The sequence below is a fragment of the Nerophis lumbriciformis genome, linkage group LG23, assembly GCF_033978685.3.
Source record: "Nerophis lumbriciformis linkage group LG23, RoL_Nlum_v2.1, whole genome shotgun sequence".
In the NCBI taxonomy this organism is placed as follows: domain Eukaryota; kingdom Metazoa; phylum Chordata; class Actinopteri; order Syngnathiformes; family Syngnathidae; genus Nerophis; species Nerophis lumbriciformis.
The window spans coordinates 20,878,069-20,892,692 of NC_084570.2; the positions used below are offsets into that span (position 1 = coordinate 20,878,069).

At 38.5% G+C, this 14,624-nt stretch overlaps 1 protein-coding gene across 5 annotated transcripts in view; it reads right to left on the reverse strand.

Moving 5' to 3' along the window:
• Positions 1 to 444: 444 nt before the first annotated feature.
• zranb3 (zinc finger, RAN-binding domain containing 3) overlaps positions 445 to 14,624 on the reverse strand; it is a 281,742-nt gene continuing 267,562 nt past the window's right edge. For all 5 annotated transcript variants that reach the window (XM_061984961.2, XM_061984960.1, XM_061984962.1 and 2 more), the window contains 2 exons: positions 6,629 to 6,760; positions 445 to 1,194 (listed from right to left, as the gene is read on the reverse strand). In XM_061984961.2, coding sequence (XP_061840945.1) covers positions 1,096 to 1,194; positions 6,629 to 6,760 — 231 coding nt within the window. In that variant the 3' untranslated portion in view covers positions 445 to 1,095. The remainder of the gene's footprint in view (positions 1,195 to 6,628; positions 6,761 to 14,624) is intronic.

Here is a 14,624-nt window from a genome sequence, read left to right on the forward strand (position 1 = left end):
ACAAAAAACCCCCACTTATTTATATATATATATATATATATATATATATATATATATATATATATATATATATATATATATATATATATATATATATATAAATATATTTATATATGTATATATATATATATATATATATATATATATATATATACCTGTATTTATATATGTATATGTATTTATATACTGTATATAAATACATATACTATATGTGCTCTATAAATAAAGTTGATTTGATTTGATATATGTATTTATATACTGTATATATATATATACAGTATATAAAAAATAGGGCTGTCGAACAATTAAAATATTCATCGCAATTATTCACAGTTTGTTCAGAGTTAAATCAAAATTAATCGCAATTAATCACTGACAAATACAAGTTTTCATCATCAGAAAGTGTACCCTCGACAGATCATTTTCAAGTTTTTATTACCAGCATACCAAGCATATTTGGTGTTTTTGCCATAAAGAGCGAAACACATAAAACAAAAACTTTACATCAACAAAGTTGAAGTTGATCGTGAGATTTAGGCGTTGAATAAAAACATTTTAAAAAGTAATATGTGACTTACTTGTACATTTTTTATGACTGAGGCCCTTGTGGGTCCTTGGGACCAAACTTCAGAGGAGCCCTAAAGATATGAAAAATATAAAAAATGGCCCCCTCAGTGGAAAAAGTTTGTACACCCTGCGCTAGAAAAAATTAGTTATAATTCCACAAGACCCTCGTTTATCTTTCCAAAGGGAACAAGGCGTTGCTTGTTGAAAGGTGCGTTCTTAATCACCCGCTACTCCGCTCACCTGCAACGTTGCGCTAAGTTTGCAAAATCTGAAAATAGCAGCGCGTCTCCAAAGCAACCTGCTCCATTTACGCCGCAAGCAGAAAAAAAAGAAAGGAGGCTGCCATAAATCAAATCCCAGCGCACTTGTGACGGTTCGGGGACGAGAGGGGAAACCGGTTGCTGTCCCTGTTTGCTGTTGAACAAAGTAGTTTGGCCTTTTTCTTTCTGAAAACAAAACAAAAAAATAGTCATGCATCATCCGAGTGCCACCTGGGACTGGACCGGAGATTTCAGTCAACGCCAAGATTCATTTCTTGATGAAGAATTTGCTGATGTCGGAGGCGACCTTGGAGGCGGCGGAGCTCTTCCTCATCTGACTTCGCTCCTTGGCCTGCTTAGCCGTCCTCTGCGGAAGAAAGAAAATGTACTTTTTACTCATGGTTGTGCCAAACTTTGTATTGTTCAGCTAGTCCCATACAATATCTACGGTGGCCTGGAAGTGTCAAAACACTTAAATATTTAATGAAACAAATTACAATTACGGAAAACTAAAAAACAAAAGCGTTTACTTTGAATTTTCTGACATCTAATTTTTCTAAATAACACTTCAATGTTCGATTTCAACAAAAGTGGTTTAGCCAAATTTCATTAAAATGTCATGTTAAAAAAATAGTATCTATGTACCGTATTTTTCGGACTATAAGGCGCACTTAAAATCATTTTCTCAAAAAACGCCTTATAACCCGGTGCGCCTAATGTACGTATTAATTCTGGTTGTGCTTACCGACCTCGAAGCAATTTTATTTGGCACAATGCATAATGATAAGTGTGACCAGAAGTTAAGATAAGTGTGGACTGCAAGTTGATGCCTGTTCAATAAATGACGCTTGCAAGTACCCGTAAGCAAAAAAAACCAAAACTTTAAAGTTTCATTGAGAATATAGAACATTACACAAAAATCTGTCAAAATGTTTTAGTGTGACTTTGGTAAACTACAAAGCCGTACCGCTTGATGGAGCGCGGAGCATTACGGCTAGTCAGACGTACTGTGCTTCAACATACTGGTATTATTATGGTGTGTGTACAAGGACCCCAAAATGGCACCCATTAGGAGACATATTATCTGGCGTTTTGTTTCGTAATATTATGCAAAAGCAACTTTTCCTACCTACTGGTAACTGCTGTGTATTTGGGATCTGCAAAAGTCCCGAAAATGTGCGCGTGTCCGCCATTTTAGTCCGCGCCGCAGTCAATAAGCTCCTTCATTTTCTCTATCCTCTTGTTGTGGGGCATTCATCCTCCGCTGTTGCCATTTCTAATATAAAGTAGCGTACAGTTCTAACTAGAGATGCCGATAAATGCGTTAAAATGTAATATCGGAAATTATCGGTATCATTTTTTTTGTTTAAAAAAAAAAATTAAATCAACATAAAAAACACAAGATACACTTACAATTAATACACCAACCCAAAAAAACTCCCTCCCCCATTTACACTCATTCACACAAAAGGGTTGTTTCTTTCTGTTATTAATATTCTGGTTCCTACATTATATATCAATATATATCAATACAGTCTGCAAGGGATACAGTCCGTAAGCACACATGATTGTGCGTGCTGCTGGTCCACTAATAGTACTAACCTTTAACAGTTAATTTTACTCATTTTCATTAATTAATAGTTTCAATGTAACTGTTTGTATATTGTTTTACTTTCTTTTTTATTCAAGAAAATGTTTTGAATGTATTTATCTTATTTTATTTTATAAATTTTTTTTAAAAGTACCTTATCTTCACCATACCTGGTTGTCCAAATTAGGCATAATAATGTGTTAATTCCACGACTGTAAATATCGGTTGATATCGGTATCGGTTAATATCGGTATCGGTAATTAAAGAGTTGGACAATATTGGAATATCGGATATGGGCAAAAAGCCATTATCGGACATCCCTAGTTCTAACTTACATCTGTCAGTAGACTCGCTATGGAAGCGCTAAAAACTACCGCTACAACAAACATGACGAGGTGAAGGCGCTGTCGAAGTGGTCTGTAAAACATAATCTATGCAACATTTTATGTAGACCACAAGGAAGTGTTTTAAATGTGGAAAAAAAATCATAATATGACTTCTTTAATGCATTTTATAATCTGGTGCACCTTTTGTGTAAAAAGAGAACTGAATAGACCGGCTCATCGGCAGTGCGCCTTATACCGTATTTTTCAGAGTAAAAGTCGCTCCGGAGTATAAGTCGCTCCGGCCGAAAATGCATAATAAAGAAGGAAAAAATATATATACAAGTCGCACTGGAGTATAAGTCACATTTTTGGGGGAAATTTATTTGATAAAACCAAAATTAATAAATTTTCCATTTACCGTAATATGTTGCAAAAAACTGTACATTTTATAGTGAAATTCTGGTGATTGAGTTGCTAGTTTTTACAGTGTACATAAAAAAAACAAAATTAATCAAATGCATAAGCCAGAGCTGGGCCACATTGAGAGAACAAATGTGTCTGGGGGGCCAATGTGTATGTGTGTATAAATGACATATACACAATTAGCTGTAAACATCTGCTGTACAGTATGTGTGTTTGGCTCCCTTTTTTTCAGTAACACTAATACCAAAAGTCACAATGTCCGATAGAGTTCTAAAAAAAGTTATCCTCAAAAAAACAGAATATAATTTTTCAGTTTTTTACTGAATGGGACACCCAAAATGTACATGAAAATAAAGAAAGTGGGATTTACAACATTAACTATGAACAATAAAACAGTGAATATTAACAACATATGAATGTCCGCTCCTCTTTTACTTCTCAGACCAGCTCCTCGATAGTTGTGTATTTTTTACAATCACGCAAAACACAACAAAAAATTTTAAAATAGCAAAATATGAATGCAAAGTGTAATAAACACATACAATATGATATATTATCACGTAAAAATCTGTTCCAGACACATGCGTTTCGGGCTAGCTGCTCTGAACACAAACCCCGCCCACTCTGCTTTGTTTCTCGTCTGAGCTGCTGTGACGTAGATTATAGTAATAACTCATATAACACTCAAAAGTGCAGATTTCAACCATTTAATTACTTTCTACTAGGGTTGTACGGTATACCGGTATTAGTATAGTACCGCGATACTAATTAATCATATTTGGTACTATACCGCCTCTTAAAAGTACCGGTCCCCATTCCCCCCGTCGTCGTCACGTCGTGACATTGCTGGTTTTATGAGCAGAGGAGCATGTTCGGCAGCGCACAATCACAGAGTACTTACAAACAGACACAGTGTGTAGACAGAAAAGGGAAAACGGACACATTTTGGCTTAAAAACTAAGATAAAGATGAAGTTATAACACTGAAACGCCCTCAGGAAGAGGTGCGTTAAGACATAGATAGCTGGCTAGCGGCTAACGTCCAGCCGCGGTCTGCAGTGTTTTAGCTACTTCTAAATCACTAATCCTGGTCTCCATGGCAACAAATAAAGTACGTTTCTTACAAGTGTGATCCATGCAGGACGAGGAATAGCTAAACATGCTTCACTATACACCGTAGCTCACCGGCGTCACCGCTAATGACGCTGTTCCTGAATGTAAACAAACGCCATGGGTGGATCTACATCTGACATCCACTGTAATTATACCAAGTACAGGAGCGTATCTAGTCGATACTACTATGATTACATCGATATTTTTTATCTTCACAAAATGTTTTTTCCTTTTTAAAATTCATATTATGTTTATAAACTCAGGAAATATGTCCCTGGACACATGAGGACTTTGAATATGACCAATGTATGATCCTGTAACTGCTTGGTATCGGATCGATACCTAAATTTGTGGTATCATCCAAAACTAATGTAAAGCTTCCAAACAACAGAAGAATAAGTGATTACCGTATTTTCGGATTATAAATCGCAGTTTTTTTCATAGTTTGGCTGTGGGTGCGACTTATACTCAGGAGCGACTTATGTGTGAAATTATTAACACATTACCGTAAAATATCAAATAATATTATTTATCTAATTCACGGAAGAGACGAAGCAAAATGTCAGCAATCGTCACTCACACGTCAACCAATAAGAATTCGGCGGGGGAGGGTCATGGCAGAAGTGCATTGTGGGTCATGGGATGCTAACTGCTATATGCTATATGCTACTGCCGTATTTTCTACATGGGCGGTAACTTATAAAAACTGAACAAAAATGGCACCGAAAAGGAAATCATATACTGCAGATTACAACCTGGACATAGTGAAATATACAGCAGAAAACGGCGATAGAGCAGCAGAAAGAAAGGTCGCTAGCGGCGTATACCAGGAGCGACAACGAGGGAGAAGATTTCATGGGATTTAGCGATTAGGAGTGACAGATTGTTTGGTAAACGTATAGCATGTTCTATATGTTATAGTTATTTGAATGGCTCTTACCATAATATGTTACGTTAACATACCAGGCACGTTCTCAGTTGGTTATTTATGCGTCATATAACGTACACTTATTCAGCCTGTTGTTCACTATTCTTTATTTATTTTAAATTACCTTTCAAATGTCTATTGTTGGTGTTGGGTTCTAGCAAATAAATTTCCCCCAAAAATGCGACTTATACTCGAGGGCGACGTATATATGTTTTTTTTCCTTCTTTATTGTGCATTTTCGGCCGGTGCGACGTATACTCCGGAGCAATTTATAATCCGAAAAATACGGTACTACATTTTAACAGAAGTGTATATAGAACATGTTGAAAGAGAAAGTAAGCAGATATTAACAGTAAATGAACAAGGGGATTAATAATACATTTTTACAGTTTGTCCATCATAATGCTGACAAAATAATAGAATGATAAATGACACAATATGTTACTGCATACGTCAGCAGACTAATTAGGAGCCTTTGTTTGTTTACTTACTACTAAAAGACAAGTTGTCTAGTATGTTCACTATTTTATTTAAGGACAAACTTGCAATAATAAACATATGTTTAATGTACCCTAAGATTTTTTGTTAAAATAAAGGCAATAATGCAATGTTTTGTGGTCCCCTTTATTTAGAAAAGTACCGAAAAGTATTAACATACATTTTGGTACCGGCACCAAAATATTGGTATCGGGACAACACTACTTTCTATAGTTCAAGACTTACGGTCATTTAAAAACAGCACTGCACATCATGATTGCGGCAACAGTTTTGATGTTAAAAGTAAAAAAAAATGATGTAGAACGTCTGGCGGGCCGGATTGAAAATCTTAATGGGCCGCATGTGGCTCGCGGGCCGTATTTTGCCCAGGTCTGGCATAGGCAAATTCTTATATCATTCATTGTTACAAGCGGCCCTCTGAGAGCAGCCATAACTACAATGTGGCCCTCAATGAAAATGAGTGTGACAAGCCTGGTTTAATGCGTACAATGAAACAATTAAGTGTATAAAGTCAACTTGTTTTTCCACTCTATTGCCACTTTAAGACATCAATGCAGGACTCTTCCAGTCCCGCATTGATAGAACAAAAACAGCCACTGGTGTGACATTAAGGCACATATCAAAGGAGAAGACTTTTATTTTGACACTCCTGCTCTCTAATCTGTCTTTTGAGGAATGGTCTGTGATTACGAGATACACACCGACGGCCCCCGACGCACACTCCTGGCCTTTTGCGGCCGACGCCATACATCACGGCGACACTGCTGGGACGTTATTACCGGCCGACCGTGTATCACATTACCGCCGACTCCGATGATCCTCAACCCGGCGGAACGCCGCTTTCTTTTAAACCGACACAAAGGATGACTCTCGCCACCTACAAAATAAAAGGTGGAGATATTTATTTTGGCCTGGTGTCTTACAGCTCTGTGGCAGACGGTGCACAGTGTCTGCAGGTTGTCCAGCGAGCACTGCCCTCCTCCGCTGTACACCGGACGGATGTGGTCCACCTGCCAGAAATCGCCTTCCACCGGAGCGCGGATCATCTCGTTCAGCTGCGCACACACACACACACACACACACACACAGAATGAAAAAAAGGAAAAACGCTACCCTCGGATGTTCTCTCATACAGCCCCAAATTGCCCAAAACAAGCTGTGATTGCACTACCCACCCAAACCATCCATCTACGCTCAAACACATTTTTACCAACACAGGTGATGTGTTTAGCTCCACACTTGCCTGAAGTCTTATTTTATAGCACACACACACACACACACACACACACACACACACACACACACACACACACACACACACACACACGCACACGCACACGCACACGCACACGCACACACACTTTTGTATTTCTTACCTTCTTGAGACCTGTGAAAAATGCCTACCTCTTTAGGACCCCCTTTCTAGGTATATAAAGATGTGTATTTACAACATTAATAATATATACATACTATGTCAATATACAAAAGGTAAGCATTTAGTTTTTGGTTGGTTTTTTTTTTTAAATTTTTTGTTAGTAATTGGATTTTAATCTTCATTAGTTATTACAGTATGTCTCTATATACAAACCCCGTTTCCATATGAGTTGGGAAATTGTGTTAGATGTAAATATAAACGGAACACAATGATTTGCAAATCATTTTCAACCCATATTCAGTTGAATATGCTACAAAGACAACATATTTGATGGTCAAACTGATAAAAAATTTTTTTTTTGTGCAAATAATCATTAACTTTAGAATTTGATGCCAGCAACACGTGACAAAGAAGTTGGGAAAGGTGGCAATAAATACTGATAAAGTTGAGGAATGCTCATCAAACACTTATTTGGAACATCCCACAGGTGTGCAGGCTAATTGGGAACAGGTGGGTGCCATGATTGGGTATAAAACAGCTTCCCAAAAAATGCTCAGTCTTTCACAAGAAAAGATGGGGCGAGGTACACCCCTTTGTCCACAACTGCGTGAGCAAATAGTCAAACAGTTTAAGAACAACGTTTTTCAAAGTGCAATTGCAAGAAATTTAGGGATTTCAACATCTACGGTCCATAATATCATCAAAAGGTTCAGAGAATCTGGAGAAATCACTCCACGTAAGCGGCATGGCCGGAAACCAACATTGAATGACCGTGACCTTCGATCCCTCAGACGGCACTGTATCAAAAACCGACATCAATCTCTGAAGGATATCACTACATGGGCTCAGGAACACATCAAAAAACCACTGTCACTAAATACAGTTTGTCGCTACATCTGTAAGTGCAAGTTAAAGTTATACTATGCAAAGCGAAAGCCATTTATCAACAACATCCAGAAACGCCGCCGGCTTCTCTGGGCCCGAGATCATCTAAGATGGACTCATGCAAAGTGGAAAAGTGTTCTGTGGTCTGACGAGTCCACATTTCACATTGTTTTTGGAAATATTCGACATCGTGTCATCCGGACCAAAGGGGAAGCGAACCATCCAGACTGTTATCGACGCAAAGTTCAAAAGCCAGCATCTGTGATGGAATGGGGGTGCATTAGTGCCCAAGGCATGGGTAACTTACACATCTCTGAAGGCACCATTAATGCTGAAAGGTACATACAGGTTTTGGAACAACATATGCTGCCATCTAAGCGCCGTCTTTTTCATGGACGCCCCTGCTTATTTCAGCAAGACAATGCCAAGCCACATTCAGCACGTGTTACAACAGCATGGCTTCGTAAAAAAAGAGTGCAGGTACTTTCCTGGCCCGCCTACAGTCCAGACCTGTCTCCCATCGAAAATGTGTGGCACATTATGAAGCGTAAAATACGACAGCGGAGACCCCGGACTGTTGAACAACTTAAGCTCTACATAAAACAAGAATGGGAAAGAATTCCACTTTCAAACCTTCAACAATTAGTTTCCTCAGTTCCCAATCGTTTATTGAGTGTTGTTAAAAGAAAAGGTGATGTAACACAGTGGTGAACATGCCCTTTCCCAACTACTTTGGCACGTGTTGCAGCCATGAAATTCTAAGTTAATTATTATTTGCAAAAAAAAAAAAAAAAAGTTTATGAGTTTGAACATCAAATATCTTGTCTTTGTAGTGCATTCAATTGAATATGGGTTTCAATCAATCAATCAATCAATCAATGTTTATTTATATAGCCCTAAATCACAAGTGTCTCAAAGGGCTGCACAAGCCACAACGACATCCTCGGTACAAAGCCCACATACGGGCAAGGAAAAACTCACCCCAGTGGGACGTCGATGTGAATGACTATGAGAAACCTTGGAGAGGACCGCATATGTGGGTAACCCCCCCTCTCTAGGGGAGACCGAAAGCAATGGATGTCGAGTGGGTCTGACATAATATTGTGAGAGTCCAGTCCATAGTGGGGCCAGCAGGACACCATCCCGAGCGGAGACGGGACCCGCAGAGATGTTCCCAGCCAATGCACAGGCTAGCGGTCCACCCCGGGTCCCGACTCTGGACAGCCAGCACTTCATCCATGGCCACCGGACCTGTGCCCCCCCCCCTCCACAAGGAAAAGGGGAGCAGAGGAGAAAAGAAAAGAAACGGCAGATCAACTGGTCTAACAGGGGGGCTATTTAAAGGCTAGAGTATACAAATGAGTTTTAAGATGGGACTTAAATGCTTCTACTGAGGTAGCATCTCTAATTGTTACCGGGAGGGCATTCCATAGTACTGGAGCCCGAATAGAAAACGCTCTATAGCCCGCAGACTTTTTTTGGGCTCTGGGAATCACTAATAAGCCGGAGTTCTTTGAACGCAGATTTCTTGCCGGGACATATGGTACAATGCAATCGACAAGATAGGACGGAGCTAGACCGTGTAGTATTTTATACGTAAGTAGTAAAACCTTAAAGTCACATCTTAAGTGCACAGGAAGCCAGTGCAGGTGAGCCAGTATAGGCGTAATATGATCAAACGTTCTTGTTCTTGTCAAAAGTCTAGCAGCCGCATTTTGTACCAACTGTAATTTTTTAATGCTAGACATAGGGAGACCCGAAAATAATACATTACAGTAGTCGAGACGAGACGTAACGAACGCATGAATAATGATCTCAGCGTCGCTAGTGGATAAAATAGAACGAATTTTAGCGATATTACGGAGATGAAAGAAGGCTGTTTTAGTAACACTCTTAATGTGTGATTCAAACGAGAGAGTTGGGTCGAAAATAATACCCAGATTCTTTACTGATTCGCCTTGTGTAATTGTTTGATTGTCAAATGTTAAGGTGGTATTATTAAATAAATGTCGGTGTTTAGCAGGACCGATAATCAGCATTTCCGTTTTCTTGGCGTTGAGTTGCAAGAAGTTAGCGGACATCCATTGTATAATTTCATTAAGACACGCCTCCAGCTGACTACAATCCGGCGTGTTGGTCAGCTTTAGGGGCATGTAGAGTTGGGTGTCATCAGCATAACAATGAAAGCTAACACCGTATTTGCGTATGATGTCACCTAGCGGCAGCATGTAAATACTAAAGAGTGCAGGGCCAAGAACCGAACCCTGAGGAACTCCGCACGTTACCTTAACATAGTCCGAGGTCACATTATTATGGGAGACGCATTGCATCCTGTCAGTAAGATAAGAGTTAAACCACGACAAAGCTAAGTCTGACATACCAATACGTGTTTTGATACGCTCTAATAAAATATTATGATCGACGGTATCGAAAGCAGCGCTAAGATCAAGAAGCAGCAACATAGATGACGCATCAGAATCCATCGTTAGCAGTAGATCATTAGTCATTTTTGCGAGGGCCGTCTCCGTAGAGTGATTTGCCCTGAAACCGGATTGAAAAGGTTCACAGAGATTGTTAGACACTAAGTGTTCATTTAGCTGCTGTGCGACAATTTTTTCGAGGATTTTCGAAATAAAGGGAAGGTGGGACACCGGTCGGTAGTTTACCATGAGGTCAGGATCAAGGTTAGGTCTTTTGAGCAGAGGATGAATAACCGCTTTCTTGAATGCTAGGGGAACAGTGCCAGAGGAAAGTGATAAGTTTATAATATTTAGCACTGATGGACCTAATAATACAAAAAGCTCCTTGATAAGTTTCCCAGGAAGTGGGTCAAGTAAACATGTTGTTTGTTTTATCCCACTTACACGCCGTAATAGTTCCTCTAATGTTATTTCATCAAAAAGAGAGAGACTATTTTGTATTGCAGTATCCGTCGTAGATACAGTTGTATCTGTGTTAATAGAACCCAGTTGTAGCTGGGATGCGTTGTCTTTAAACTCCTTTCTAATGAGTTCAATTTTCTTATTAAAGAAATTCATAAAGTCATCTGCCGAGTGGGTGGAGCTATTGGGAGGAGTCCCTTGTTGGGTTAGCAATGCTACTGTACTAAACAAAAATTTAGGGTCGTTTTTGTTGAGGCGGATGAGATTTTAGTAATATTTAGCTTTAGCTAAGGTAAGCATGTGTTTATACGATATTAAACTATCACTCCATGCTTGATGGAAAACCTCAAGCTTGGTCGCGCGCCATTTGCGTTCCAACTTTCTACATGATAATTTATGAGCTCTGGTTTCTTCTGTAAACCATGGGGTGCGCCTTTTAGGGGCCCTTTTTTGTTTTAGCGGTGCTATACTATCAATGGTTTTGCGCAGGGCATTGTCAAAGTTGTTAGTTAGGTTATCAATAGAGCCGACATAATTTGGGAATGGTGTCATTACCGAAGGCAGTAGGTCAGCAAGAGTCATCGTTGTGGCAGCATTAATGTTACGGCTGCTATAGCAGTTATTATTATTATTAGTTTGTTGACAATGAGTCAGAACTTCGAATTTTATAAGGTAATGATCGGACATTACTTTAGTATACGGGAGTACCATAACTTTGGAGGTGGTGACACCCCTGACCAGCACTAGATCTATCGTATTACCATTGCGATGCGTAGGTTCATTTATTATTTGTGTAAGACCACAGCTATCAATTATAGTCTGGAGTGCCACGCACTGAGGGTCCGATGGGGTATTCATATGGATATTAAAGTCCCCCATTATGATTATATTGTCTGCGTGCGTCACTAGATCAGCAACGAACTCTGAGAATTCATTGATAAAGTCCGAGTAGGGCCCTGGGGGGCGGTAGATAACAGCCATATCGAGAGGCAGCGGTGCGACAGACCTCATAGTAAGCACCTCAAACGATTTGTATTTATTATTTAGGTTAAGGGTAAGGTTAAAGTTTTCATTGTATTGTATGTGTTGAAAAGGATTTGCAAATCATTGTATTCCGTTTATATTTACATCTAACACATTTTCCCAACTCATATGGAAACGGGGTTTGTACATATATATCTATATATATATATCTATATATATATTTTTTTTTTAATTAATTTTGGCCAAAGGGGACACATTTCAATTTCTTACACACATTTGTTATTTTATATGTTGACCAGATGGGGAACACTTTTGAAACCGACACACAGTCAATTTGAAAAATCGGGACCATGATTTATGTCCTAACTTGTTCACACCTCCTCATATGGAAGGTTATTTTCCTTCTTGATGTCTCAAGAAGGGTACACACACACACACACACACACACACACACACACACACACACACACACACACACACACACACACACACACACACACACATTTTTGTATTTCTGACCTTCTTGAGCCCTGTGAAAAATGCCTGCCTCTTTAGGACCACCCTTATAAAGATGTGTATTTACAACATTAATAATATATACATACTATGCCAATATAAAAAAGCTTATTGTGAAAAATGAGTTGGAAAAGAAAAAGGTCACAATTTCACAAGAGAAACTTACAATTTTGGCAGTATTATAATAAAAGTCGTAATTTTACTCGACGCAAGTCAAAATTCTACAAGAAAAACTGAACAGTTGTGCAATATTATGATAAAAGTTGGAATTTGACTGAATAACATTCGCAATTATACAAGAAAAGCTTACAATTTGGGCAGTTTTATGAAAAGAGTCGTAATTCTACTCGACAAAAGTCACAATTTTATAAGAAAACTTTAAAATGTTGGCAATATTATAATAATAATCAGATTTTTACTTGGGAAAATGATGACAAAATTAATCATTTTACTGTAGAAGCTAAGTGTTAATGGCCACTATAGTCTTAGTACCGTAGTGTATTTGTTCATCCTATGGTCACATATGGGACGCGGGTTGTCTTACGTCAGCACCGGAAGTCGTAAAATCAGCTGTTCACCTGGCGGGTTTTTTCGGGGATGAATAGGGAAGTCCTTCTTTAGCTGACGTCTTATTTTATCATATATTGCTGCCTTTGAACCTGTCAATGCTTACTTTTGTATGCACATTAAATCAACAAAAAATTCTGACTTTGAAGCAATGTTCACAGACTCTAGTATTTGGCTCTCTATTAGATGCAATGGTTTTGCATATTGGGATTGATTGAAACTTTTATTCGTAGATTGCACAGTTCAGTACATATTCTGTACAATTGACCACTAAATGGTAACACCCAAATAAGTTTTTCAACTTGTTCAAGTCGGGGTCCACGTAAATCAATTCATGGTAGGGCGATGCAATGGTTTTGCGTAATGGGACCATGATTTGGGTCCTAACTTGTTCACTGGTCCTCATATGGAAGGTACTTTTCGTTGTTGATGTCTCAAGAAGGGTAGAAATACAAGAACACAAGCACGCACACACATTTGTGTATTTCTTACCTTCTTGAGACCTGTGAAAAATGCCTACCTCTTTAAATAGAAAATTTGTATTTACAACAATAATAATATATACATACTATGCAAATATACAAAAGCTTGTTGTGAAAAATTAGTTGGAATTTCACAAGAAAAAGGTCACAATTTCACAAGAAAAACTTAGAATTTTGGCAGTATTATATTAAGTTATAATTTTACTCAACGCAAGTCAAAATTTTACAAGAAAAACTGAACATGTGTGCAAAAGTCAGAATCTTATGACAAATGTCACCACTTTGCATTAAAAAATATTGCAATAATCCAGAAACAGAAAGAATTTGAGAAATGGTTCCCAATTTTATTTAAAAAAAGTCAACACACGTGAGATAAAGACTGCTTTTAATACATTTATTTATTTTTAAATTTTTGGTTTGTAATTAGTTTTTAATCTTCATTATTTATTTGAAGTTACTACAGTATGTCTCTATATACATATTTATATATATTTTTTATACATTTTGGCCAAAGGTGGTGCATTTAAATTTCTTACACACACTTGTTATTTCATATGTTGACCAGAGGGGGAGCACTTTTAAAACCGACACACAGTCATTTAGAAAAATCCCTCCTTTTTGGGACCACCCTAATTTTGATGGATTTCTCCACCAGGGGTGCAAATGAAACATTCTCTATTAGATGTAATGGTTTTCCGTATTGGGACCATGATTTATGTCCTAACTTGTTCACACCTCCTCATATGGAAGCTACTTTTCCTTGTTGATGTCTCAAGAAGGGTAGAAATACAAGAACACACACACACACACACACACACACACACACACACACACACACACACACACACACACACACACACACACACACACACACACACACACACACTCTCCTAGTGAAACCCAACATATTCAACAAATACGTGCACCATAGGGGCGCATCTGCAACGTTCCTCATAAAAGGCGATGACAAAAACAAACAGGGAGCACTCCTGACAGCTCAGCTCGGTGCAGGCAGAGAAAGAAAGAAAGCAGATTAAGTGAAGGTTTCTGTGCCTGGGGGTGCATGGTGAATATTGGAAATGCAATTACAGGGTCGTCATAACCATAAGTCTGATAACATTTGGAAAATAGCTCCGATTAGGGCCGGGCGATAAAACGATATCAATATATCGCGACTAGGGTTGTCCCGATACCAATATTTTGGTACTGGTACCTTTCTAAAAAAAGG